The sequence below is a fragment of the Malaclemys terrapin genome, chromosome 3 (genome assembly GCF_027887155.1).
Source record: "Malaclemys terrapin pileata isolate rMalTer1 chromosome 3, rMalTer1.hap1, whole genome shotgun sequence".
NCBI lineage: Eukaryota > Metazoa > Chordata > Testudines > Emydidae > Malaclemys > Malaclemys terrapin.
In genome coordinates, this window is record NC_071507.1 from 57,316,001 (window position 1) to 57,343,725 (window position 27,725).

The following is a 27,725-nucleotide window of genomic DNA, read 5'->3' on the forward strand; positions in this document are numbered from 1 at the left end:
CCAACCAAAAATTTTGAAAGGTCTGATTTTCAGCTTCTTAGCTAAATTTCTGAAATTCAAAATAAAATTATTACTGGGAACATCTCACTAGTCCAAACTTTCTCACAAAATGAGCACTGTCAATACAGTCATTTATTTTACCTTGAGAAGGTATGTGGGAATATTGCTGAAATCCACTGGTAACTTTAAAAGGAAGCGAGCTGAGAATTCACCAGTCTGAGGAGAAAGGAACAAAAATAATGAGACCTACAGCTAAAGTGATCTCACTCTCTATTATCTACAGCAGACAGGGTCACAAGCTGAACCTATTCAGACTGAAATATTTAGCAAGGCAGTATCTTCTAGCAACTGAGGGAGGAAGAGTTAAGCAACAGCTTTCAATGGTAACTGTTGAAAATGGAAAAAAAAACAAAAAAACATTTATTTACAGCTTTCACAATAAGCAATATGGCAATATATCCCAAGACTCTCAGGGCATTGCTCCCACTGAGTCAATGGTAAGAAGGTCCTTAGAGAGCATAATGGCTGGCACCATATCAGAACCTACATTAGATTAAACCAGGCCGTATGTCTTCTCTTTACTCATCACCGTTGAAGTCATTGCTTCTGCAGCCACAAGTTAACTTGCATCCTAAGTGTTTTAACAAATGGATTACATCTAGTAGCATAAATTATTCCCATGAATGTAAATACCTCATGAAAACTCAAATTACAATAATAAGGGGGAAATATAAAGGTCATCAATGACGTGTTGCACAAACTACATCCTGACTGCTAAATAGGTATTTCTTTAAAGGACTCTACTTTAAAAATCATAGGCAAAATAATTACTATTCTGTATTGCATCCAGAATACAATGTAATACACAATCTCTCTATTGTCATGTCACTTAAACATCCCAATCAGGACGAGGGCCCTACTGTACTGAATACTGTACAGACACAGAGGTAGACAGTCAATACCCTGAAGAGTTTACAATCTAATTTTAGGGCTAGATTTTCTGAAGAGTTTAGAACCCAACAGTTCTCACTTAGGCACCTAAATATATTGCTCAGATTTTCAAAAGTGCTCAGCACTCAGTAGCTCCCACTGAGAATGAGGAGAAAATTTTGCCCCTTTGTTTAGGTGCCATAGTGGAAACTAAGCATGTTTTTTGAAAATCAGGCTCCACTTTTGCAAATCTGGCTATTTGTGTGTTCTAGTACAGCATTTAGATGCATCGGAAATTAGCATGCCTTGCACACATCTCTAATTTTTTTTTAAATGGGAAATTCATTATATGTATTTTGCTGGTACACTTATTTAATATAGTGACTGCCTGAATGTTACTGGGAAGAACTGGCATAATTACCACTAATAACTAAAGAGACTGCAGCCGCGCCAATCTCATCAACACTTTCTGCTACAGTGAAAATAAAGCCCCAAAAATACAGTGAAAGTACTATGGTATCAGATAAAAAGAATAATTTTTCCTTGCAACAGAATAATCACATAAAAGACGAAATGTCCTGTTTCACAACTGAAGAGAATTGTTGAGAGAAAAAAGGGATGTAACAAGGTTACTCTTTCAATAGGTGTCTACTGTATACATCTCTATTTCCAGGGATTTAAAATATGGCTTAAAAATCCTTTGGGCATTTACCGTCCAACTGTACAAGAGCTTTCTCTGACAAAACTCTATTAGAACATTTTAAAGTTATACTAATGGAGGAAAATAGAAAAACATGGATAGAGTCTTCCTCTTGCCCCATCATTCAGGTATGTGCTTGCTTGTTAAATAACATTTTTCATGCCATTAATTTCCAAAGTGGGATAGTGTCTCTGAATGGGGAAAAAAAAAAAAAAGAGACTAGTAGATGTTTTATTTTATAAAGAGAGCTACAGAACCTGTATGGCAATGTAAATTACTTCTTTTAAATAGACATTTATGCAAACTAGGTGTTATTGTAGTCTAGAAACCAAATTTTAGCTTTTCACCAATTTAGACCACAAACTAGTCTGGCCATAATTCATCCATATTGAAAATTTCACTCTGTCAACTAATAATAATTAGAAATAAGCGAAGGAAGTTTTGTTCAAATCAAAATCCACACTGGACTATGATATGGGTTCCAGGACAAACTAGAAGTACCAGAGCTATAATTTGAGTTTGGAGGATGCCATAAATCTCATGAGCTGTTTGATAAACTGCAAAATGGGGTTCTCTCACTGAGGAAGGATTCCTATTTCCTCTCATTAGGACAGTCCACCTCTGCACACATCTGGGTAGCAGCCCTTTTCTGTTGGCAGAAAATGACCATCCTTGCTTCTCAGCAATGAAATGATCCTACTTGTAAAGGGTTCAATTTTACTCCCATTGGCTTTAATGGTGCAGGATTTGTCCAAAGGTAAACAAACGTACTGAGAACTTTGAGACTGATTTCTGTAAATAAAGCCTTTGTTTGTGAGAGTAACTGGAATGTGCCAAATGAGTTGTTCATAATCAGGAAGGGAAAGAGATTCTTTCATTCTCAACATCTTCTGATTTCTTCTACTCTTAGCAAACTTGGAGAGATCTTAAGATGTGAGAGCTTGAGCTGAAAATAGTGTAGATGGTTCAGAAGTAGCATTTAAATCAGTGAGGAAGAAAGAACTGGTAAGAGGGTTTGCCATAATTTTTCTTCGGGATTATGTAAATTGTAAAACCTAGAGGGCTGCTTTGCAACTGTTGTCTACTGAGAAGTTGCCAAACTCTTCCTAACATATTGCTGTTTTTTATGCGTCAAGTGTATGCAAAGGAAATGGGAAGGATTTCCTTTCTGTTTCATATGCTTCCTTAAAATGAGGCCTTATCCACCTGGCTATGAGAAGACTAAGCTCATTCTTCTAGAAGGAAATAAACATTGGTCTGATTTCCTAAAGATTTTAACCCCGCTGAGACATAAAGTAAGGATATTTCATGCATTATGTCAAAAAAGTGTATAACCCATGCAAAAAAAACCATAAACAAAAACAAAAAAACTTTAATTAATCTAACATTAAGCACACAAAAATCAGGATATAGCAAGGAAAGGTAGGTGAATGCTTGTTCAATTTTAACTCTGCCTTATTTTTGCATATGCATTACAGAGGTATCTAATTACTCAATCATATACTTTTTCTATAACCAACTAGGGCAAATTTAAGATTGAGTGAATGTTCAGTGATAATTCAGCATTTTCTGACATTTATGTGCCACTTTCATGTTGCACTACCAGAGTTCTTTGCATACGATTTCCATAGGGTTTGAAAAATTTTAAGTGGACAGAAACAGAAAAAAGAAAGGAAGAAGAAAAAAAATAAAGATGTGAAACTACTGAATGCAAGTATAATATATATGGTGTGTAAATGAGAATGTGCATGTATATGTAGGGGCTAGGTATACAGTATGTACTCAATGAAAGGGTATGGTGTTTGTCTTTGTAGGTAGGTGCAGATAAAGCTATGTACACAACTACAAGCAATCTTAACACCATGTAGGAAGGGACATCCATACATGCAATCTCTCTCTCTCTCTCAGAGCGTGGGGTGAACTGAGGATCTCTCTGTAGAACATATTAAAGTATGCACTTGGTAAAATTTCTATTGAAGTAATTCCATAGGGCATTTTTATAATTCAAGTTCAAACAGTTTCCCTCCAAACTTAGTATAGCAGGCAGTTCTTATTGAGAAATACTTTTCACATCCCAAGTCTCCTAGCGACCTTCTTTGCCACACTCAAAGCACTCCTTAAAACTACCGGTAATTTCTTCCAAAAGGCCTTTCCACAATAAATGTCTAAGGGCCTGACAAGTTAAGCCCACCTGCTTGTGCTGGGATTTGTGCATAGTTAACAACACTGTAAGAGTGTTTTTCAAGACTCATCTGTGTTCTATGTTTTTCTTATTTGTATGACCCACATTATGTTTGAAATATACAAGGTTTCTATCTACACTGCAAGCTACTTGGGGTAAGGTCTTCATTTTCCTACATGTTCTCTTTAGCAGCAAATACATTTTAAAATTCAGATATCTTTATCTGAGTTATAATAAATGTGTCCATAATTTATTGAATGTTTAACAAATTTAATGTTTCCACCCTCACAACTCAAAATGCTCAAGAGATTTGCTTCAAAATGTATTTAAACACATTTTTTTAATTGAGACAAAAAAAAAAGTTAGAACGTAAGAACAGCCATACTGGGTCAGTCATCCAGCCCAATATCCTGTCTTCCGACAGTGGCCAATACCAGATGCCCGAGAGGGAATGAACAGAACAGATAATCACCAAAGTGATCCATCCCCCATCACCCATTCCCAGCTTCTGGCAAACAGAGGCTAGGACACCATCCCTGTCCATTCTGGCTAATAGCCATTGATGGACATATCCTCCATGAACTTATCTAGGTCTTTTTTGATAAGAGCCTTTGGTGAGGAACCTTGTCAAAGACTTTCTGAAAATCTAAGTACACTATATTCACTGGATCCCCCTTGTCCACATGCTTGTTGACCCCCTCAAATAATTCTAGTAGGTTGGTGAAGCATGATTTCCCTTTACAAAAACCATGTTGACTCTTCCCCAAAAAATTATGTTCATCTATATGTCTGACAATTTTGTTATTTACTATAGTTTCAACAAGTTTGCCTGGTACTGAAGTCAAGCTTACCGGCCTGTAATTGCTGGGATCACCTCTGGAACCCTTTTTAAAAAGGAGGGAATCTCCCTCACATCCTCAGCTGTGAAGACCGGTGCAAAGAATTCATTTAGTTTCTCCGCAATGGCTTTATCATCCTTGAGTGCTCCTTTAGCATCTTGATAGTCCAGTGGCCCCACTGGTTGGTTAGCAGGCTTCCTGCTTCTGATGTACTTAAAAAAAATGCTGTTACTTTTTGAGTCTTTGGCTAGCTGTCCTTCAAATTCTTTTTTGGCCTTCCCACTTATATTTTTACATTTCATTTGCCAGAGTTTATGCTTCTTTCTATTTTCCTCAATAGGATACAACTTCCACTTTTTAAAGGATGCCTTTTTGCCTCTCACTGCTTCTTTTACTTTGTTCTTTAGCCAGGGTTACACTTTTTGGTTCTCTTACTATGTTTTTTAATTTGGGGTATACATTTAAGTTGAGCCTCTACTATGGTGTCTTTAAAAAGTTTCCATGCAGCTTGCAGGGATTCATTTTTGTACCTTTTAATTTCTGATTAACTAACCTTCTCATTTTTGTGTAGTTCCCTTTTCTGAAATTAAATGCTACAGTGTTGGACTGCTGTGGTGTTTTCCCTGCCACAAGGATGTTAAATTTAATTGTATTATGGTCACTATTACCAAGTGCTCCAGCTATCTGCACCTCTTGGACCAGATCCTGTGCTCCACTTAGGACTAAATCAAGAATTGCCTCTTGTGACGTTGCAGTCTATATGATTTTATAAAAATATGCTAATGAGTGAATATAATGTAACTGGAATATGCTTCATGCAAAAGGTTTCTTGTAAGGTATCATTACAAAGCTTATAATCTACTGAGTGTGATCATCCTATTTGTATAAATGTACCACTCTTGTATCTGAAACTAGAAATATGAAATATAACTCTGAGGGCCTATTGCAATTATGCAAAGTGTGGTCCATTAATGGTGGTTTGGAATCTTGATGACTCCCATTAACCAGGACAATTGATTGCAGATGGCTGTGTTTTACCTGTAAGCCTTCCTGTATACATGTGTGCTAGCAAGTGGGCAATGAAGTCTTGCAATAATATGTGATCATGTCACCTGAACTGGAATCCATCTTTAACCTGGTGTCTTTCCATTGAGAAGGAGAGGGTGGGAACCCAGAGAGGGACAAAGGATTCCCGCCTTATGCAAAAGATATATAAAGGGATGGAACAGAACAAAACGGGATGCGCCATCATGAAGAATCCCCTAGCTACCACCTGAGCTGGAACAAGAGCTGTACCAGGGGAAAGAGTTGTGCCCAGGCCTGGAAGGTGTCCTGTCTGAGGAAAGAAACTTACCAAAGCATCTCTGAGGATGAGATTATGTGTATTCAGTTTGATTAGACATAGATTTGTGCATTTTATTTTATTTTGCTTGGTGACTTACTTTGTTCTGTCTGTTACTACTTGGAACCACTTAAATCCTACTTTCTGTATTTAATAAAATCACTTTTTACTTATTAATTAACTCAGAGTATACCTGGAGAGGCAAACAGCTGTGCATATCTCTCTATCAGTGTTATAGAGGGCGAACAATTTATGAGTTTACTCTGAATAAAGCTTATACAGAGTAAAACGGATTTATTTGGGTTTAGACCCCATTGGGAGTTGGGCATCTGAGTGTTAAAGAGAGGAACACTTCTGTTAGCTGCTTTTAGGTAAACCTGCAGTTTTGGGGAAAGTAATTCAAACCCTTGGTCTTTGCTGGAGCAGATGGGAGTGTCTGGCTCAGCAAGACAGGGTGCTGGGGCCCCGAGCTGGCAGGGAAAGCAGGGGCAGAAGTAGTCTTGGCACATTGGGTGGCAGCTCCCAAGGGGGGTTCTGTGATCTAACCCATCACACCTCTCCTCTTGTGGGTTCCAGGACTAGCTGCTCAATAAGCAGTCATTTAAGGTGTCAAGAAAACTTTATCTCTGCATCCCATCCTGAGGTGACATGTATCCAGTCAATATAGTTGAAATCCCCCATTATTATTGAGTTTTTTATTGTTAGAGCCTCTCTAATCTCCCTGAGCATTTCACAGTCACTATCATCATCCCAGGTGGTTGGTAATATAGCCCTACTGCTATATTCTTATTACTAGAGCATGGAATTACTAGCCATAGAGAGTCTATGGTACAGTTTGGTTCATTTAAGATTTTTAATTCATTTGATTCTATGCTTTCTTTCACATATAGTTGCACACCCCGACCAGCACAACCTGTTCTGTCCTTCTGATATATTTTGTGCTCTGGTATTACTGTGTTCCATTGATTAACCTCATTCCACCAAGTATCATCAATATCCTATTATATCAATATCCTTATTTAATACGAGACACTCTAGTTCACCCATCTTATTATTTAGACTTCTAGCACTGGTATATAAGCACTTTAAAAACTTGTCATTTTTTAGCTGTCTGCCATTACATGATGTAATTGAATAGGACTTTTTTTCCATTTGACTGTTCCTCATCAGATCCTACCAGCATTTTATCATCTTCCCTCCTGTCCTCCTTACTAGGACATAGAGAATCTCCATTAATAGATCCTCCCCTAAGAGAGTTTCAACTCAAAAGACAAATCCTTCAAAAACCATCAGCCACTGAAATCAAAGGGAAGACTCTCATTGACTTCAATGGGTGTTGGACTCAGCCCAAAACTTAGAAATACTAGAAAAAAAGGGGTTCATAATAGGAAGTTTTTCACAATCTAAACTACAGCTTTTGGTACTACCAAAACCTATTTTAAAGGTTGAATGCACGTCTGCAAACAAAAAATATGAAGAAGGCTTTTCACATTTCAACACAAAATATTTAGGCAGTGTTTGTAGGTACAGGGAGCTAATTTTCTAGAGCATGCTTTCCAAGCAACAATTGTGAAAGGATTTCCCTACATTTAATTTCAGCATTTTTTTTTTTTCCTGAATAAGGGGTTTGACCAGATACAGCACTGAGACTTACAAAAGCACAGTGGAGCTCTTAACATTTATGTGTTCTCAGAGGTGGTCAGACATGTAGGAAAAGGGGTTAAGGGGTTGACAGTGCCCTATAACTATAATATAATCAAATACCCCTGTGCTATCTACAACCATCAGATAGTGCAGTTCAGATAATTAAACTAAAAACCAGGCCCTGGAGGTGTGGAATTAGAAAACTTCAATGAGATTCAGGCTATTTCTACACTAGGGCTGGTACAGCTATAGTGGCAAAGTACTGCTAGTGGGGCCAGAGCTATACTGACAAAATTGCACTGTTGCCAGTGTAACTGTGTCTATGGTAGGGGCTTTTGATGGCCCAGCTATGTCACTAAAATCACATTCCATCATACCCTAACTGAAATAACTATGTCAGCAAAAGCCTTCTAGTGCAGACATAGCCTCACTGGGACAGAACACGTGATTCTCACAAAAAAATTTACCAGTTCATCTGTAAACCAGATGCACTGCCATCAGCTCTGAAGACTGTTGCTCACCTGGAAATCAGATTCAAGTCAGGCAATGGAATAGAAGCAGTGAACAAAAGAGGGAGTGGAGAGTGCAGAGGTGAGTTGGGGACAAACAGGGTTTTTTTCACCACTGTAAACCCATAGTATGTGTGCCCACATCACACAAATAGCTCTATTTTACAAGGTAATAGCTAGAATTACTATAGTGAAAGGAACTCTAAAAGCATTAATTTATTGTGCTCTTATCAGAAGTGTTCTCAATAGCTTACCCAGTTGTTTTTTTTGCCAGCATAAATTTCCATGTTTTCTCCATACTGGGGTTCTTCAAGTAAAGTCTGGTATTCAAACATGAGGCGAGAGCTCTCCCGTAATCGGCTGCATTGGAACTGGTGATACTGCTGGACGAGCTCTTTCACAACAAGCAGGAGACATTCAGGATTTGAGGGATTCCAGGAGGCTAAATTCTGTTGAATAAGGGAGAACAAAAGCACAGACTAGTTTACAGCAGTAGAAAGAGATGAGCATTCTTGCCTACATACTAATTAGTACTTATAAAGTCCTCATCAACATAGTGTCTTGTTACATCTGAGGTCCTGAGACATTTCCATTCACAAAACAAAAATTGATCTAAACAGTTTATGAGAATTGGTTCAGAAAAATGCAGCCCTGTATTGAATCTGAATCAAAAAGTACTAAGTCAAGTTAGCACCAGTGAATACGCCAAGCTGATAATAGCCTTGAAAATCATATTCCTCTGCTTATCCACAGAACAGGTACTGTCTGGGCTGGAGCAGAACAAGCGTCTACCCAGTTGCCTCAACCAAATGCCTATGGGCCTGTTGTCACTGCAGAGTTAATTAGAGTTATAAACTGAGCGTTGCCCTTGACTCAAGTCCCATCCGCACACAGAACCCCTTAACTTCAGTGTGTTGCTGGTTTTAAACTTGAGTTGGCTGGCCTGTTAGGGGGCATAGACTACAGCTCAAGTTAACACAAAATGTCAGTTGCTGACATGACCACTCTGTGATAACTAATCCAATCACCCTGTGCAGCTCAAGTACTATTTCAGAGCATGGCTGTTCTCACTCAACTTCGGCTAAGGCTATGTCCTCAGAGCAAAAAACGTGTGTGGGGTGGAGGGGTTCCCCAGCAGGATTGCTAATGTACATTACGTATCCCGCTGAAAAATCCTAGTGCAGTTTTTATCACAAAGTAACTAAAAAAGGTCAACACTATACACTCAGCTGCGGATGACTTCACTTAATTTACCTTGTGTCTACTAAGTTTTTACAATGGGATAACTAATACATGTTAGATTTAATTTAACTGTATTCATTGTATCATTAAATATGTTATGGTGCCTAGAGCCTGGAACAGGTGTCAACTTTTAAATCTAACTAATAAAATAATAAATAATATCAGTCCCCTCTTTGCCCCTTCAATTTAGGCATCTCTACTCAAAGCATCTAAAGAACCTACAATTACTTTTGACATGGAAATATTAACTACTTATAATGGATATTTAAATTGTATACAATCTGCATGTGTGAATAAAAACACATTGACATGTCTGAACATTCTAAAGCGGAACCATTTTTTTTTTTAATATGTAACATTTCAAAAGATAGAAAAAGATAGAAAAGGCTTTGTTTTCTAAAAAAAATTAACAGCAAGTGACCGTTTTGTATTCAAATATATGCCAAAATTTATTTTTTTAACCCAGATTTTCATAAAATGAATTAAATCAAAATAAAAAATATGGAGAGGCTAAACAAGGGAAAAGATCCAGAGTTCTGACTTGTAAAATAAAAACCAGCTGTGTCAAATCTCTATGCTGTCATTCTGGGAATGGAGATAGGACACTTGTATGGCTATCCAGGCATGAGCTCACAGTCCTATATGAACACTATTTCAAGCAAAATGTACTAATGATACATATCTTGCAGAAGGATGTGACCATTTGTTTCGGATTATTAAAAATGGGACTTATCATATTTCTTATAACTGAAAATTGTAAGCTTATAGTACACATCCTCAGACTACTTTTATAGGAATTGAATGGATCAGTGTTTATGTCAACTTCACTTTTCTTTTTCTCTCTACAAGTATTTTTCTCTTTGGGCCACTTCATCATTTATCCAGGAATAGATTTAAATATCAAATTATTAAAAAGATATTTCCCCAGTTTTGAATGTTATGATCCAAAGTAAAACACAACTACAATCTGTCAGCGGGAGAGATATTGTGTATGTGTAAAACATCAAGATCCTTTCTTTGCAAAACTGTCATGAAGTTTACCAACATAGGCATAAAATCAATGTTATCAACTCTTATGATTTTATTTCAAGTTTCATGATATTTGGCATTTTCTTCAAGCCCCAAATCCTGGAGGATTTTTGTGAGAATCTCAGCTTTTACTACAACTTTTCTAGAAATCATGGCTGGGAGAACAGCCTGAAAATATGAATCATGCATACTCTAACAGCTCAAAATCCACAAGGCAATCAAAAGAATGCATTTTTTTTTTTAAATCTCATTACTTTTAAGCCACTATCTTGACTGTTTGGGGCATGACTCATGATTTTTGAATGCCTGGGGTTGGCAATGCTGCAATATCTACTCACCACTCATTATCAGAAAAATAAAAATAAAATAATGACTATGTATCAATCACCCATTTAAAAATAGAGTGGGTGAACTGAATTTTGGAAGGCTGGTCTCATGCTTCAAAAATATAGACCCCATTCTTGCCTGAACAGACACAAGTCAGGTGAACAGAGTGCTTAAGGGAATAGGTAAATCCAAAGTGCGTATTTGAAACAGGCCAGGGACTGATAGTTTTGTAATACCTCTCGTCTAAAAAGATGCCCTGACTTCAGAACCATGACTATGCTAAAGAGCCAGATGACCTACGATACCTCTATTTTTCTCTCTCTCTCTCTCTTACACACACACACGGCAATTGCCTAGAAAACTGTTACAGCTGAGTGCTGACTTGTGATCCTGGGATGAAAAATGGTCCAGTGGCTAGTTGCTAGCCTGTGACTCCAAAGACTGGGATACAATTTCCTGCTTTGCCACGAACTTCCTGTGTGACCTTGGGAAAACCACTTTGGATACTGAGACACAGACTCACTATCTGTAAAATGGGGATAATAGTACTGCCTTATCTCACAGACTGTTGTGAAGATAAATACATACAAGTTTGTGAGGTGCACAGATCCTATAGTCATGACAGCCACATAAGTACTTAAGATAGATACCACAGAAGTGATTAGGAAAACCCTCAGAACTGACAATCATTTCTTATCAACCTGAGTTCATTTAAGTTTAGTCGATTTAATAAAATAGTCTACAAAATACTATTCAGTACACAGTGTCTTCTAGGAAACAGAGCTTGCATCATACAGTCTGAAACCAAGCAAACATACTAATAACCTCAGACTTCCTGTTCCCAGCACCTAGTCAAACAGAGCATTTCCAGAAAGCTGAAGAATGTAATATGCTCGTATGTACTGATAGCAGCCAGAGAAATAGGAATAACCTTTCCATCAAATTCCATTGTGTTACATTAACGACAACATGTTGTCAAAGGAAATGACCGATGATATTTTAATAACTGGCCTAATTGTAACTGAGCATTTTTTTAAAAAACAACATTGTACCAGAAAACAAGAAACAGCAAGAGGAAGCTCATTGTCATCTGTTCTGTATAGAACTACAGAATGACAATTGCCCTTGTCAATGAGGAATTCAACAATATCACATCAGAACAAAGTTTTTAGACTATCTTGCCACCCATGGCATATCAATTACAGGAATTCAAAAGAAATTATGTCATTGCAGGGCTTCTAGGTTAATATGTCTTTCATTCAAAAACTAGCTAGATATTAAAACCAGTAACACGGCAGATAACTGAGGACACTTAACTTTTCAATCATCTTATCCTCATCCAATCTCAATAATATGTGAAAATACATGTTTAGCTGTTCCTTAAGTGTTTCAGATAGTACCTTCTTTAAAATAGTCCTTCTTTTATTTTACAATAATCCAAAGGCAATGTAAGCACTCTGCTGCCATTTTTCAGCTTTGGGTAGAGAAAAAGTTAAAATAAACCATTTAAAAATGTTAAGAGTCATCAAGTTCTATTTTAGTTAGCGATTATAAAACATATGATAATCACTACAACTAAATCACAAAGAAGAGTAACAAATTAAGTTACAACGGGTCAGACCTTTCCTCTGAAAATACACATATAGCTCTCACTGAAGTCAGTGGGAGTGTTGTCTCTGTGTATCTGAGAGAAAAAATTGCCTGTACATTTTTTAAGAGAAAGGAATGAAATAAAAAAGTAATTTACTTAATTATCCAGGTTCCTGAATGTATTATGAGCCTTCAGAAGAGATGTTAATGAAAGGGGGTTTGGATTTAAGGCTTGTCTACATGAACACTTAGTTCAGGGCAAGTTTGGGTGTGACCCTACCCTGCACTAGACTGCCACACATTAAGTGCTCTGTGGACCCTCAAGCCGTGCACTAAAACTTCCCTAGTGTGCTTTAATCTACTCCTACTTCAAAGCCCACAGGGAATTTTTAGTGCAGGGTCCAAACAAACGCTTAGTCCGTAACATGCTAGTTCAGGTTAGATTTACACCCCAGCTTCCCATAAAATTGTTTGTTTAGACAAGGCCTAAGACTCTGGAGAAACCTATAGGTCATGCTGTCAAATAGTGTTTCAGTTGACACTGTGATGATTTAGGTTATTAATTCCTAATTTTTTCTTTGTGATTTCATGTAAGTTTTATACAACATGAATTCATATCTTTCTTCCTGCCTGCACATGCCGCAATTTGTTTACAGAAGGAATTCAGGGCTAAGTCATAAATAAATAAAATGTTGCGTGTAAGGTAATTGAAATCAGCCACCTGTAACAGCTGATGCTTTGCACACCAACCAGTTCAGGGATCAAAAGCGAAATCCCAGTTCAGTTTAGCAATCCTAAAACATCAAGAGAAAACAAACCCAAAACATCCAGGCTGTCTTCACTAGGGGGGAAAAAAAAGGGTGTGTTCTTCACTTGTTAGTTTTAATACAACCTGCTAATTCACATGAAAACATGTCTTCACCAGGATTTTACTGTGAGTGAGGTCTGGTTACACCTAAAACAGGGATGGGCAAACTACGGCCTGGAGGCCACATCCGGCCCTCCCGAGGTTTTAATCCGGCCCTCAAGCTCCCACTCCGGAGATCCAGCCAGGGAGCGGGATCAGGGGCTTGCCCTGCTCCGTGCGGCTCTGGAAGCAGTGGTATGTCCCCCCTCCGGTCCTAGGTGTAGGGGTAGCCAGGAGGCTCCACACACTGCCCCCGCAGCTCCCACTGGCCAGGAACCGCAGCCAATGGGAACTGCAGGGGCAGTGCCTGCAGACGGGGCAGCGTGCAGAGCTACCTGGCCGCGCCTCTGTGTAGGAACCAGAGGGGGGACATGCCACTGCTTCTGGGAGCTGCTTGAGGTAAGCGCCGCCCAGAGCCTGCACCCCTGACCCCCTCTCGTGCCCCAACCCCCCGCCCCAGCCCTGAATCCCCTTTCCACCCTCGGAACTCCTCGGTCCCAGCCTGGAGCACCCTCCTGCACCCCCAATCCCTCATCCCCAACCCCACCCCAGAGTCCACTCCCCCACCCCCAATTTAGTGAACATTCATGGCCAATCATATAATTTCCATACCCAGATGTGGCTCTCAGGCCAAAAAGTTTGCCCACCCCCGACCTAAAACTTAGGTCAACCTAGCTACATCATTGCATCACTGTGCAATGTAGTTAGGTCAACTTAACCCCCACTGTAGATGCAGCTAGGTTGACAGAAGAATTCTTCCATCAACATAGCTACTGTCCCTTGAGGGGATGGATTTACTACAGCAAACAGAAAGACCCCTTCCATCACTGTAGCAAGAATCTACATTCCAGCACTTCAGCAGCGTAGCTGCAGTTATGCCGCTATACCTGTAAAAATATCTTTAGTTAACTCAAGTTAAGAACACACCTTTTTTTCCCCCTAGTAAAGACAAGGCCCAAGAGAAAAATATAGTCATTAACTTAACCAGGGTGAAACATGATGATGAAAAACAAATGTGTGACAGGAAATGGCAGTAGCTTTTCTGTATACCCACTTATTTTCTGTTAATTGTTAGCAGGTGTTTCAAGGCAAAACCCCTGGTGCTCTAACAGCACAGTTCACTGCAGTGTCTGGATGCAAGAAATAGTATTTTAAAAAAAATCAGTCAGTTTCAAATAGCATCAGAGTAAACTATGCTGAAAACAAGCCCTCTGTATTTTGCGGCTACAAGATTTGGCACAGAATTCAATCCCCATCTAAGCAACATACACTCCAGACTGTCAGTTAACCTTTCTTAAAATTATGCATTTAGGCATTGTAGCTGCAAAGACCACCTTGAAAATGTGAACAGAGCATAAACAGATGGAGTGTTGCCTTCCAGAGCCTGCAGACAGACTTCATGCAACCCAAAAGGTATGAACTATGCCATTCATCTCAATGGGTTGTTAAGCCTGAAACTTAAAGATAACTATTTAAATAACAACACAGTTAACTATTTCACTGATGATCATTTTAGCAGAAACATTCAGCAATGGCAAATGACAAACTGTTTCCCATGCCTCTCCAGGTGTTAAAAGCTCAACTGCCCCATTCAATTGTTATAGCCTCCAACTTTACCTGACAACATTTATAATGCAGTTACACATTGTCACTGCAATAATGAAAACTGAAAATGAGAGGAGATTAAAAAAAAATAATGGACTTATGTACAGACAGTATTATTAACTTTTGTATTTAAGTATCAGAGGGGTAGCCGTGTTAGTCTGAATCTGTAAAAAGTAACAGAGGGTCCTGTGGCACCTTTGAGACTAACAGAAGTACTGGGAGCATAAGCTTTCGTGGGTAAGAACCTCACTTCTTCAGATGCAAGACTTCCCCCCTTCCCACCTCAACTCCGCCCCTTCCCTGCCCTGCCCCCGCCCCTTCCCCAAAGTCCCCGCCCCAACTCCGCCCCCGCCCCTTCCCACATTCCCCCTCCTCCCTCCCAGCCACGCGAAGCTGCCCGAGCGCTACCGGATTCACGGTTTGCCGGGCAGCCCCCAGATCTCCAGATCCTGCACCCCCGGCCGGGCGCTTCCCCAGTGCAGCCGGAGCCCGGGAGGGGAAGCGCCCGGCCGGGGGCGCAGGGTCTGGAGATCTGGGGGCTGCCCGGCAAACCGTGAAGCCGGTAGTGCTCGGGCAGCTCCGCTCTTCAGCTACACAGAGCTGAGGTGTCTGGGGGGAGCTACAGGAGTGAGGTCAGGGCAGAGTGAAATGAGGGATGATTTTGCTGCTACACTGATTGGCGGGGATGATCCTATATGCTGTGGTGCAGCAGGGCGCTATCTGATAGGGATGTGTATTTAATTGTTGTCAGGGGGCCCAGGGCTGGTTTCTAGCACTCTTTTATATGATTGAATCCAAATGAACAAATACAAGCTAGATTATTAGTCATTTTAGTGCATGCAGGTGAACTGAGCACCCCAGCGAAACTACAACCCTCAGCGATCACCTCTTCAGCCTCCTGCTTTAAACCCTCATCCTGCAAACCCTGGCACAGCCACTCAACTTCAGATTGGGGGCCCACTCACACGTGTAAAGTTAAGCACATGGGTCAGCCTTGCCTGAAGTAACAAGGATCCCATGTGCTGCTGGCCAATGTCCCAAGTAAATGACAAGAAAACGCAAAGGGCAGAGCTGTGGCTTGACTGAACCGCTCCCAACACTTTTCGAAAGCGCCACAAGGTGCCGATAGGTCTGTGCAGCTGGGTTTCCTCACTGCAGCCCGTGCTGGCAGCCAAAGGGTTACCGCCGGCTCATCCCAGCAGACACTTTTGTTGAGCTTTGCAAAATTGTGCCCCATCCACCGGGTCTCCGAGCTGCCCTCGGGGGGATGGAGGCAGCGGGAGGTAAGTCCGGGGGCTGGCTGGGGGGTCTCGTTTGCAGACTGTGGCTGTGCTCAGCTGCCTAGAGGCTGCTGCAGCCAGGCTGATTAAGCACCTTCCCAGCGGGCTGCTCCCGGCGCTCTCAGCCTGTGCACAATGGCCAGGCACAGAGCCCACCAGCCCCGCGCCTCACCCAGCTCTGTCCCGAGCTCCCAGAGCCGGCTGCTCTCTCTGCTCTCCCCCCAAGAACACTTTCCTGGACATGTTCGGCTTTTTGGCAATTCCCCCCGGACGGGGATTTGAGTACCAAAAAGCCGGACATGTCCATGAGAAAACGGACTTATGGTAACCCTAAGTTACTCCTCTCAAGTTAGATGAACTTGAGAAACCTCACTGTGAAACAACACGTAAAAGTTACCACAAACATAGCTCAAGTTATTGCATCCACACTGATGCTGTTCTCACTCTGGAGGCATAACTCATTGTTCTTAGTACTGCACTTAGGTAAACCACTCTATGAATTCTTTTTCAGTATACAATGAGAGAACTCATTTGTCTTTTCCAAGAAATGGTGCTAACTCAACAACTCATTCAAGTAAACCACTTCCACTCCACTTTTCTGTCCAAGGTCTCCACTACAACTGGTGGCAAAGCATTGATCCTACTCTGAGCAATGAACAGTGCTTAATGTTGGCATTAATGCAACCCATGTGAGTTTCATTTTGCAGGGAGAAAAGGGGTGACTGATATAAGCCATGAGATGCAGTGGAGGGCATTTCAGGGGATAGCTCAGTGGTTTGAGCATTGGCCTGCTAAACCCATGGTTGTGAGTTCAATCCTTGAGGGGGCCATTTAGGGATCTGGGGCAAAAATCAGTACTTGGTCCTGCAAGTGAAGGCAGAGGGCTGGACTCAATGACCTTTCAGGGTCCCTTCCAGTTCTATGAGATAGGTATATCTCCATATATTATTATATTATTTAATATTATAGCATTGGCTTAGTGCCACGGGAAAGAAGCAGCATGCTTGGCTAAGAAGAGCTGCATTCAGAGTCAGAGGAATGGAGACAGCCAATGCAGGCTGACAAATCCCCCTATGATGATTGGGGGTTCTGGGCCAGGACCACGAGCACAGAGTGGTGGGACAACAAGCTGTGGACTCAGAACTTCCACATGAGGAAGACCAAATTCCTGTAGCTGTGTGAGGAGCTTGCTCTGACTATTCAGCACAAGGATATGCAGTTGAGAGGAGCCAAACCCAGTCCAGAAGAGGGTTGCTATTGCCAAATGGAAGCTGGCTACCCCAAATAGTCATAAATCTGAGGTTAATCAGTTCAGCATTGGCAAGTCAACTCTTCTATTGTGGTAAAGGTTTGCCGTGCAATTATTGCTTTGATCCATTCACGGATGGTAATGTCTGAAAATGTTCCCAGAGTAACAGTGGGCTTTGAATACTTTGAACAATGGGCTTCCCAAATTGTGGTGGGGCTGTTGATGACTCCCACAGTATTCTTGCCAGCAAGTTAAAGAAGTATGGATTGGATGAATGGACTATAAAGTGGACAGAAAGCTGGCTAGATTGTTGGGCTCAAAGGGTAGTGATCAATGGCTCGATGTCTAGTTGGCAGCCGGTATCAAGAGGAGTGCCCCAGGGGTCAGTCCTGGAGCCAGTTTTGTTCAACATCTTCATTAATGATCTGGATGATGGGATGAATTGCACCCTCAGCAACTTTGCAGATGACACGAAGCTGGGGGGAGAGGTAGATACACTGGAGAGTAGGGATAGGGTCCAGAGTGACCTAGACAAATTGGAGGATTGGGCCAAAAGAAATCCAATGAGGTTCAACAAGGACAAGTGCAGAGTCCTGCACTTAGGAAGGAAAAATCCCATGCACCGCTACAGGCTGGAGACTGACTGGCTAAAAAGCAGTTCTGCAGAAAAGGACCTGGGGATTACGGTGGACGAGAAGCTGGATATGAGTCAGCAGTGTACCCTTGTTGCCAAGAAGGCCAACAGCATATTGGGCTGTATTAGAAGGAGCACTGCCAGTAGATCGAGGGAAGTGATTATTCCCCTCTATTCGGCACTGGTAAAGCCGCATCTGGAGTACTGCGTCCAGTTTTGGTCCCTCCCTCCCTGCCCCCCCGGCGCTACAGAAGGGATGTGGACAAATTGGCGAGAATCCAGCAGAGGGCAACAAAAATTATTAGGGGTCTAGGGCACATGACTTACGAGAAGAGGCTGAGGGAACTGGGGTTATTTAGTCTGCAGAAAAGAAGAGTGAGGGGGGATTTGATAGCAGCCTTCAACTACCTGAAGGGAGGTTCCAAAGAGGATGGAGCTAGGCTGTTCTCAGTCGTGGCAGATGACAGAACAAGAAGCAATGACTCAACCAATAATGTGGATTTCAACAGTACTGTATGTCTGTCCCCAATGTTGTTTTGGGAGACCCAGCCTATCCTTTATTCATATTCATATTAATTAATTATTATTATTATTATTGTGTTACCACTGCACCTAGGAGCACCAGACACAGACCAGGGACCCCACAGTATTAGGCAGTACCAAACACAGAACTAACAGATGGTCAGGCCACACCCAAAGGGGCTTACAATCTATTTATAAAACAAAAGATAACAAATTGATATAGTCAGACAACAATGTGACAATAGTGGTCAGTATGACAGGCAGTAATCTCTACTCCCCTGATGTAAAATAACCTGCCATAGAAAGGTTTAATTGCACACAGACCAGGTGCAGCCTAGTGGTGGAATATGCCTTTGGCCGACTGAAGACAAGATGATGATGCCTATGAAAGAGTTTAGGTTGTAGTGTTTATCTGCAGAGAAAGATGCATGGAAAGAACAATTTGGAACACTTAAATAACCAGTCTTCTAGCTCAATAAGGTCATATACTGATTGGATTCTGAAGGGAGAGACCTGTCCAGATGATCCACAGCTAGAGGATAAATCTGAATGTGAGTTTTTAAAGGGTGGCTGAGTACAAAGAATAACATGAAGGAGCATCTCAGCATTAACAGGAAAGATAGAGGTCTCTCTCACCAGTGTACAGAACTTACCTTTTTAGAATAATCATGAGATCTGACTTCGGGCTAAGAAATAATATTCAGCCTTTAGTCTGGAACACAGTATTTCATGCTCTTTTCTTTATCTTTACACAAACCTCCTCAGCCCCTAAATCAAAACTTCATAATGGGTAAGAATTCTCTTTTCCCCATTTTTAGCTTATTAAGCACCTTGCGTCCATTAGGAGCTAATTCATAGATGCCACCACAGGATATTGACTATTTCAGACTTTCAGGCAATGTCCACAATAAACTGTAACCTCACAATATCAGAAAGAAAATAAGCGAACATAATTTCTAATTGAATACAAGTTGTTTTTCTTAAGAATGTGTTTAAATATCCAGGTTGCCAGAATATCTTCCAGAAATGTGATTTTTAAGAAGACAGCTTGTTACTGTTTTTCCTGGCTACACTACAGGAATCAAACCACTAGATCTTATTTAAGTCAGTGTTCTTCTGTATTTCTAAGCAAGAAACTAACTCCAATCAATTTCATGAGAAAATGTCAGTAAACACAAAACCTCTGAAGCCCTTGATGATAATAATGGTAATGCACTTGCATTTCTATAATATCTTTTAACCAAACTGATCACAGTGCATGAGACATACAGATTATACAAGCACATACTGCATTTTATTCATATTATATACCTTCCCCCCACACAAATAGGTGTAGTATAAAGGTTTAATTAGTAATCATTTAGGTTTTGCCACAAGTAAGTAATGTGGTCATCCTAAACTTCGTGTTAAAAATCCATATTCTATCACCCTTTTTTTTTTATTTATTATTACACACACACACACACACACACACACGTAAAAAAAGAGGAAGGCTGGCCCAGTGGTTAGGGCACTAATCTGGAACTTAGGAGACCCAAGTTCAACTTCTTGCTGTGCTACAAACATCCTGTGTGACCATGGGCAAGATTTTTAGTCTTTTTGTGCCTCAGTTCCCCATCTGTAAAATGGGGATAACACTACTTTCTCTGCCTCACAGGGCTGTTGTGGAAATAAATGCATTAAAGATTGTGAGGTGCTGAGATACTATGGTAATGGAAGACATGCAAGTACCAAAGACAGACAGATGTTTTATCTCAGTGGGTCTACAGATATAAATATTTTTAACATATATACATGGAGTATATAATAGGAGATGTCACTGATCCAACTAGTCCAGTGTCTTTTCTCCAACACTGGCCAGTATCAATTCATTCAGAGAGCATTTTGTCTCGAAAAGAACGCAGTCATGGAATAACTTGCCCAGAGCAATGTCTTATGTCTCGAAGCACAAAGGCTTATAGCCCTTCTAAGACATAATTACTTTTTTAAATGCTTGATATTGCAATTCTGCATACTCTTATCCATAAATATCTACAAACATTTTACTAATCCTCGTACGCTTTTGGTCACAACATCTTGTGGCAATGTGTTCCATAAACTAATTATGCGTTGTGTGGAAAAGTATTTTCCTTTTAACAGTTTTAAATTTCTCACTTTTCAGTTTAATTGATAGCCCTCTTTTACCTTCATTATGAAAAAGGATGAAGAGAAGTAACTGAACTACCTTCTCAAGATCATTCATTATTCTGTATACTGTACTATCACGGTCAGCCTTAGGGAAAATGGCACCCTCGGTGAACTTATATTGTGGTGCCCTTGGTCACTAGGACGCAGCAACCCCCCTCCATCGTCCCTGGCCCCCATGGGCTCCTCCAGCTCCCTATGCCCCCCTTTGCCCCTAACCCCTGCACTCCCCTCCTGTGCCTATGTGGGGAAACTAACCTGGATGCACAGCAGAGCACCTGGCATTGCTGCTCGCTCCCGCCTTGAACACTGCCCCTCTGTGCTCTCCTAGAGAGCTGTGATGGGGGGCGAGCGAGGACCAACACCAAGCGCTCCGTACATCCAGGTCATTTTCCCCGCCTGGATTGCGTAAGGGGAGGGCAGAGAGCAGCAGCTCCTGATGCTCGCCTCACAGCACAGCCCGGGGGGAAAGTGACCTGGATGGGACGGAGCACTTGGTGTTGATCCTCGTTCTCCCTTTCCCAGCCCACTAGCGGTGCACGGAGGAACGTTGGGGGAGGGGGAGCCTGAGTACTATATACATTATTCTGATCAGAAATGAACTAAGTAACCCAAGTGGAGGTAAATCATTATTTATATAATAGCATTGTAATATTTCCCATTTTATTATCTATCCCATTCCTTTTACTTCCTATTTATTTATTTTGCTCCCCCCACACACACACTTTTTAACCACTGCTACTAATGAAGCAGGCGCTTCCATCAGTCTTTCTCCTGAAATGTTCCTGCTAATTTAGAGCCCCCTAAGGTGTATGTCTGAGTAGTTCATGTAATTCATTCCCCCATTCATTAGTTTGCATTTGCTGATACTGAATGGGCAAGACAATGGCAGATGAAATTCGCCTGGCACAGTTAAATCTCTGTGAAATTCCTCAGTCATATCCAGTATTGACTAACCTAAATAATTTTATTTTATTTGCAAACTTTGCCACTTCACTACTCAGCTCCCTCCCTTTACTAATTAATATCTTTATAAATGAAACACCAGTCCCAGTAAGCGACCTGGTGGCTCCCTAATGTTAACTTTTTGTCATGACGACAACTATTTATTCCTACTTTGTTTTCTGTTTCTTAGCCAGTTTCTGATCCATGACAGTACTCTGCCTCTCACTCAATGACTATTTAGGTTACTTTTTTGCCTCTTGTCATAGCTGTTTTATAAACCCAAATAAATTATGTCACCTAGTTTTCTTTTATCCACTGTTTATTGACACGTTCAAAGAATTCTAACAAAAATAGAGGCACAATTTTCCTTTGAAGAAGTAATACTAGTAACATTTTATATACTATGATGATCTCAGTGTTGTATAATTCTATTTTTTGTTATTATTTCAACCAATTTACCAGGTGTGGAGATAACTCCTGGTCTTTAATTTCCCAGATCACCCCAAGTTCCAGTTTGTTTTTGTTTTAAATATTGGTACAACTTTTGCTACCCTCCAATCCTCTACTGTGACAGCTAATTTTAATGAGAAACTGCGTATTATTTTTAGCAGCTTGGGCATTTCATTCTTAAGTTCCTTCAGATGTATACCATCTGGTCCAGGTATCTTGCTTCTTGTCTTCAGTTCATTCCAATACCTCTTCTTTAACCACATCAATCTTTGATAGTACCTCATCTTCATTAGATCAGACCCACGGTAAGTATCTTCCCAACATCCTTTCTGATGAAGACTGATGTATAAATATATGAGAGAAATCTTTTTCCTACATAATACACACACACACACACACACCCCTATAAAAGAGGTTAATAATTAATAATTTTGCTCATCAGTGTAATACAGTCACTTCTGGAATTAAAACAGAGAAGTGGTTTAGCTGTATAAAGCTACCATATATACCATTTATGTTAAAAAAGCAGCAGGAATTTAGGGAGGCAGAATGTAAATACTCAACTTGAAACCAGGCCAGGCCCTAGAAACACTACACTTGCAATTGCAAAAATTACCTTGGGATTTTCAATTACCACAAATGGTCAAGACCTTGTTTTTAAAACCTCACATGAAAAAATCCTACCCTTGTATCATGCCTGGGTAATGGTTTGAAGGATTACTCACCGAAATCATAAACACTACTTCCCAAACCATCTGGATTTTCCTCAGAGGCTTTAGAGTAGCAGCCGGGTTAGTCTGTATCCGCAAAAAGAACAGGAGTACTTGTGGCACCTTAGAGACTAACAAATTTATTACAGCATAAGCTTCGTGGGCTACAGCCCACTTCTTTGGATGTATATAGAATGGAACATATAGAGAGGAGATATATATAAACACACATGATACCTGGACCAGGTGCACAAGTACTCCTGTTCTTTCTCAGAGGCTCTGTGTCCAAGCTCTGACCTGGCTTGACCTGCTGCTTACAAAAATCTGACAAATTTCAGCATGGAGTAACATGGCTGGAAATATCTCAAGAGCAGTAGTATGAGGCTATCTTTTCTTTATTGTTTTCTCAATTCAAATCCAGCCAATTGTATCAAATAGTTTGATTAGTAAATTCATCACTATGTGCAGAAATATGATGAGAGAATAAGTCTGGTTTATCATCATTCCCATAAAGATAAGAGGGAAGATATGTTGAAACTCTCCCTAAACTATCATTTTCAGACTGACTTTTAGATTGACTTTTTATGATACTCCAGATACAGTTGGTAAGTAGATTAATTATATACCTATATCACAGATATCAGATTCCCATTTACATATTAGCTGTTGTCTGAATTCACATGAAGTACTTGTAGTATTTACTTTATTAGTTAATCAATTTATACACTAGATGTTATTTACGGGTGGCATCACATTTTTCAGCTGTCACTACCATCCACTGCATGGGTATTAAACATATCTTTACAGCATTACATGGGGGAGAGAAAAAAAAATTTAACAGAGGAATATATTAAGTCCTTCCACATAGCTCTCCACTCATATTTGTATATGTTTATGTGGCTGGACTATCAAAACACCAAGTTTAGTAGCTTGACATTCGCAGTAGTCTAATTCTGAGGCTTTAAATGGAAGCAAGTCATAGTGCAAGGCTACATGGGGGTGGGGGTGGGGCCAGGAATTCTTCCAAGACTGTTCAAAGCTTCTGCCCTCTTGTTAGTCTAGCGATGTTATGTGATCCCATCCCCTAAGACGTATAATTCTAACTATGAGCAAGTTAAATTGGGTGTTCATTACCATATGTGAAATAACTAATTTCTGCTGTTTATTCAAAGCCCTGAGTTAGCATTTTATTGCCTGAAAGTCACTTCACTCCAAAGTGAAAGAGGAGTTACTGGTGAAGTATCAGAGGAGTAGCCGTGTTAGTCTGAATCTGTAAAAAGCAACAGAGGGTCTTGCATCTGAAGAAGTGAGGTTCTTACCTACGAAAGCTTATGCTCCCAATACTTCTGTTAGTCTTAAAAGTGCCACAGGAACCTCTGTTGCTTTTTACTGGTGAAGGGAGCTCATGTCATCACAGAGCAATACAAAAAGTTAAAATTCAATGAACCTTTATTGAAGTTCCCTACTTTGGCAACATCTTTAAAGGATTTGGCGTTGTTCTTTATGCTTTTTCCTCTGCAGCAAGAGTTTGGTCATGAGGCACTATATGCAATGTTTTAGATCATGTGACCAGATCACTATTCTTACCTGTCTCTGACTTATCAACAATGTTGACTGCAACATGACAAATCTAGTAAACATGGAAATCTTTGACTGCTTTTGGACACACTATGAATAAGCTTTCTTCCATTGTCCATCCTTTATAAAAGAGCAAGTCTTCAATAAAAATATCAGAAACATTCCCGGCAAATGGCAGAGTTGTACAACAACAGACAATGAGGGATTCATCAAGTTGTATTGATAAACAGTTACTTCTCAAAAGTTTTGAAAGCAGTTTTCTTGTACCTCCTCAACCACATTACTAATGCAGCACAAAACAGTGTTATCTGACCAAAGCAATTTTTTTCAGTTTGATAGCTGCCTGAAACTATGTCTCCTGCGGAGGAGTAACATTTTTTGCTCACACTGTTGTACACTTCACAGAGATACTAAATAAGATGCCTGAAGGGAATTTGTGGTGACCTTGCCAGCTTGAGGCAAGTCTGGTTGAATTTTCAAGTTTTCTTTAAAAAGCCTTATAAATTTTATCTTTCACTGATGGATAGTTGGTTGGTTCCTATAGCCTTATCTGTACGAGAAGAAGATATCTGTTGCTGACAATGGGTATGTCTGAATTAGTGCTATACACTATTTAACTGCAAAAGAGTAACTGAAGGAATGATGCCGAACACAGTTTGTCCTTGGCTACATTTCCAGTTAAACCACATTCAGTACAGCTGTTCAACTACATCCATCATTCACACCCATTGTCAACAAAGATACTTTTCATGTTGACAAGGCCTAAATGTATCAACAACTTCGAAGGCTTTAGACTCTCAGCAACCAGCACTTCAGAACAACCTCCACATTCAAATCAATCAGTATAAACCTACACACCATCAGCTTACCATATTTTCACATTTGCTGTTTTCCCTTTCTGAGCCATCACTGGAACAACTTCCCATAATAATTTTCATGCTATGATCCATCTTTCTAAATTACCCTCTCTGGCAGAATGGAGTACCAACAAAAATTGAATGATCTATGAAAATGGACAAATAATGCTCAGCAGCACCCATGGGTCTTAGCAACTACAGCCAACATATCTGGTATTCCTAAGCAGTGACATTTTGTCATGGGCTATTATACTTTGTATCATACATACCAACATTTTTACTGAGGCTTAATTTCTTTTATACAGCATAAAGCAAAACCACAGATGCTCACAAGAACAGGTTTAACTTTTGTTTTACTATCAGAAGCTTTAGAAGTCTGATACACAAACTCACACCTTTCACCTACAATGAACCACCAGCTGGGTTTCTCAGGAGAAACAATATGATTACACTAATGCAGGGGTCATGCTCCGTATCAGTTTTTCATCATTCTAAAGTTATTCAATTGTTTTTGCCACACATTTCCTTTTATACTATCTTCCATCATGCTTTCTGCCTCCCCTCCTTGGCTAGGGAGACCAGATAGCAAATGTGAAAAATTGGGATGGGATTGGGATAGGTGCCTGTAGAAGACAAAGGCCCTAATATCAGGACGTCTGATTATCCTATCCTTGGCCACACTGTGAGTCCTGATAAATGAACAAATAAAGCAAATGCAAAAGTGGGGGGGGGGAAATTGCCCACAAAACTCTGTACTAGAGAAAATATGCCCCACCCCTTCAAATAATTCATCTGATAAAGATACAAGGCATCTTCACTAGAAAGATACTATAGACTTGTCCTGTATGTCCAGGAGAGCCTGATCCTGAATTCCTTGAACACTTGAAACACATAGTGAGCTTACTAAGAATTTTGGATGAGCAAGTAATACCACAATGGCCCCAGAAGAGCATCCCCAAATTGCAGATTCTCTCTGACAGCAGACCCACCTCCTTTTCCTTCAAGATTATAATAAGCCCTAAACCTGCTAATGTACACTGCCACAAGAGACAGAGGACAGTAGAGAGTTCTTCAGGCAGCATGATCATACATTATTTAAAGCTTTAAATGTTAATAGTGAGATCTTGATATGCGCACACTAAACAAGAAACAAGTGCAGTTTGTGGACATCAAAAGACTCTTACTAATGACTCCTGAACAGTTGTCACACTTGAAGGTGTCAAGGCACCTCTGTCCACTTCCTGGTCTTGCTGAGTACACGCCCTCAGGTGTCTGGCCTTGTCTCCTTACCTCTCCTGGGGTGGAATTTCACAATTCTCCCACACTTACACAGGGTATTGCAACCCAGGACACAGTCTACCAACTATGCATATCTAACTGGATTCAGCACCTGCAGTTCTTCTTTGGGGAGAGTCTATGACCAGTGGTGTATATAGAAATCAGACAGGCTTCTCAAAACCAAAGTATTATTTTAACACTAGAACAAAATATTTAGAGAACAAGATCCTTAAGATAACAAACAGTCTACATACATCTTGCCTGAAGGCATACCATCCCCTGATGTAGCCTGGGCATGCCTGGCTTCCTCAAACACCCAGTTGCTACCCAGTCTGCTTTTCCTGAACAACTCTTTAAATAGCAACCCCACCCTCATGACAGGGAGTTCTTTTTAAACTGCTATAGTCCTTTACTTTTGTCAGTACCTGAGCTTTTCATGCTTGTCAAAACAAGTTCTGTAAACTGGCTGGAGCCAGGAAGTAGAATCTTTACAGTTAACAATTTGGGCATTGTCTCTTAACAACCCTCAAATGTTTACCTAGTGGTGACCTATCTTGAGCCACTGTTTTCTTCCTGCTAGCTTTTCTTTATAGATTGCTATTAAACTAAACCAATATATTCATACAGTGAGCATCCCAATAACCAGGTCAACATACAGTATTCATAAACTATTAAAGAGTAGCTCCATTTCCATGTGCAGCAATAGCCCCGAATCTGTACATTGCTTGACAGGATGGCCCCAAATAGAACATTTTTTGCATAATACTCTTGCCTACATAATAAAATGTTGGAAATCAAAAGAATTTCTAGAGCATATTGGACACAATAAAACAAATTATAATGTTCCCTTCTAAAAATTATATGTTACAAAAGGGAGCAGAATTCACAAACATAAAAATTAATCTAAATCCAAAACAGCATTATCAGACTGAATATTTATTTCTTAACTGACCTTTTGTAATCAGTTAAATTAAAAGGCTGTTCTGCTTGCATATTCATAAGCAGCTAGTGACTTTCTCTGCAGAAAAATGAATTATCACGGTTCAACAACTTGAATCTAAAGGGCACAAAACGGTGAATTTAAATGAGTTCTCAGTTCAAAAAGGCTTGTGCTAGATTTGATTTTCCTGATTTTTTTTTAAACTTTGCAAATGTGCTTCCAGAAAGCTAACAAGCTGCTGCCTCCAAGCCA

The 27,725-nt window shown here is 40.2% G+C and overlaps 1 protein-coding gene across 1 annotated transcript in view; it reads right to left on the reverse strand.

Annotated features, from left to right (window-relative positions):
- The window catches only part of BABAM2 (BRISC and BRCA1 A complex member 2), a 326,004-nt gene that overhangs the window by 211,449 nt on the left and 86,830 nt on the right, over window positions 1-27,725 (reverse strand). The window contains exons 5-6 of the mRNA XM_054024102.1: window positions 8,401-8,595; window positions 142-216 (exon numbers count right to left, since the gene is read on the reverse strand). Of these exons, the coding sequence (XP_053880077.1) occupies window positions 142-216; window positions 8,401-8,595 (270 nt within the window). The remainder of the gene's footprint in view (window positions 1-141; window positions 217-8,400; window positions 8,596-27,725) is intronic.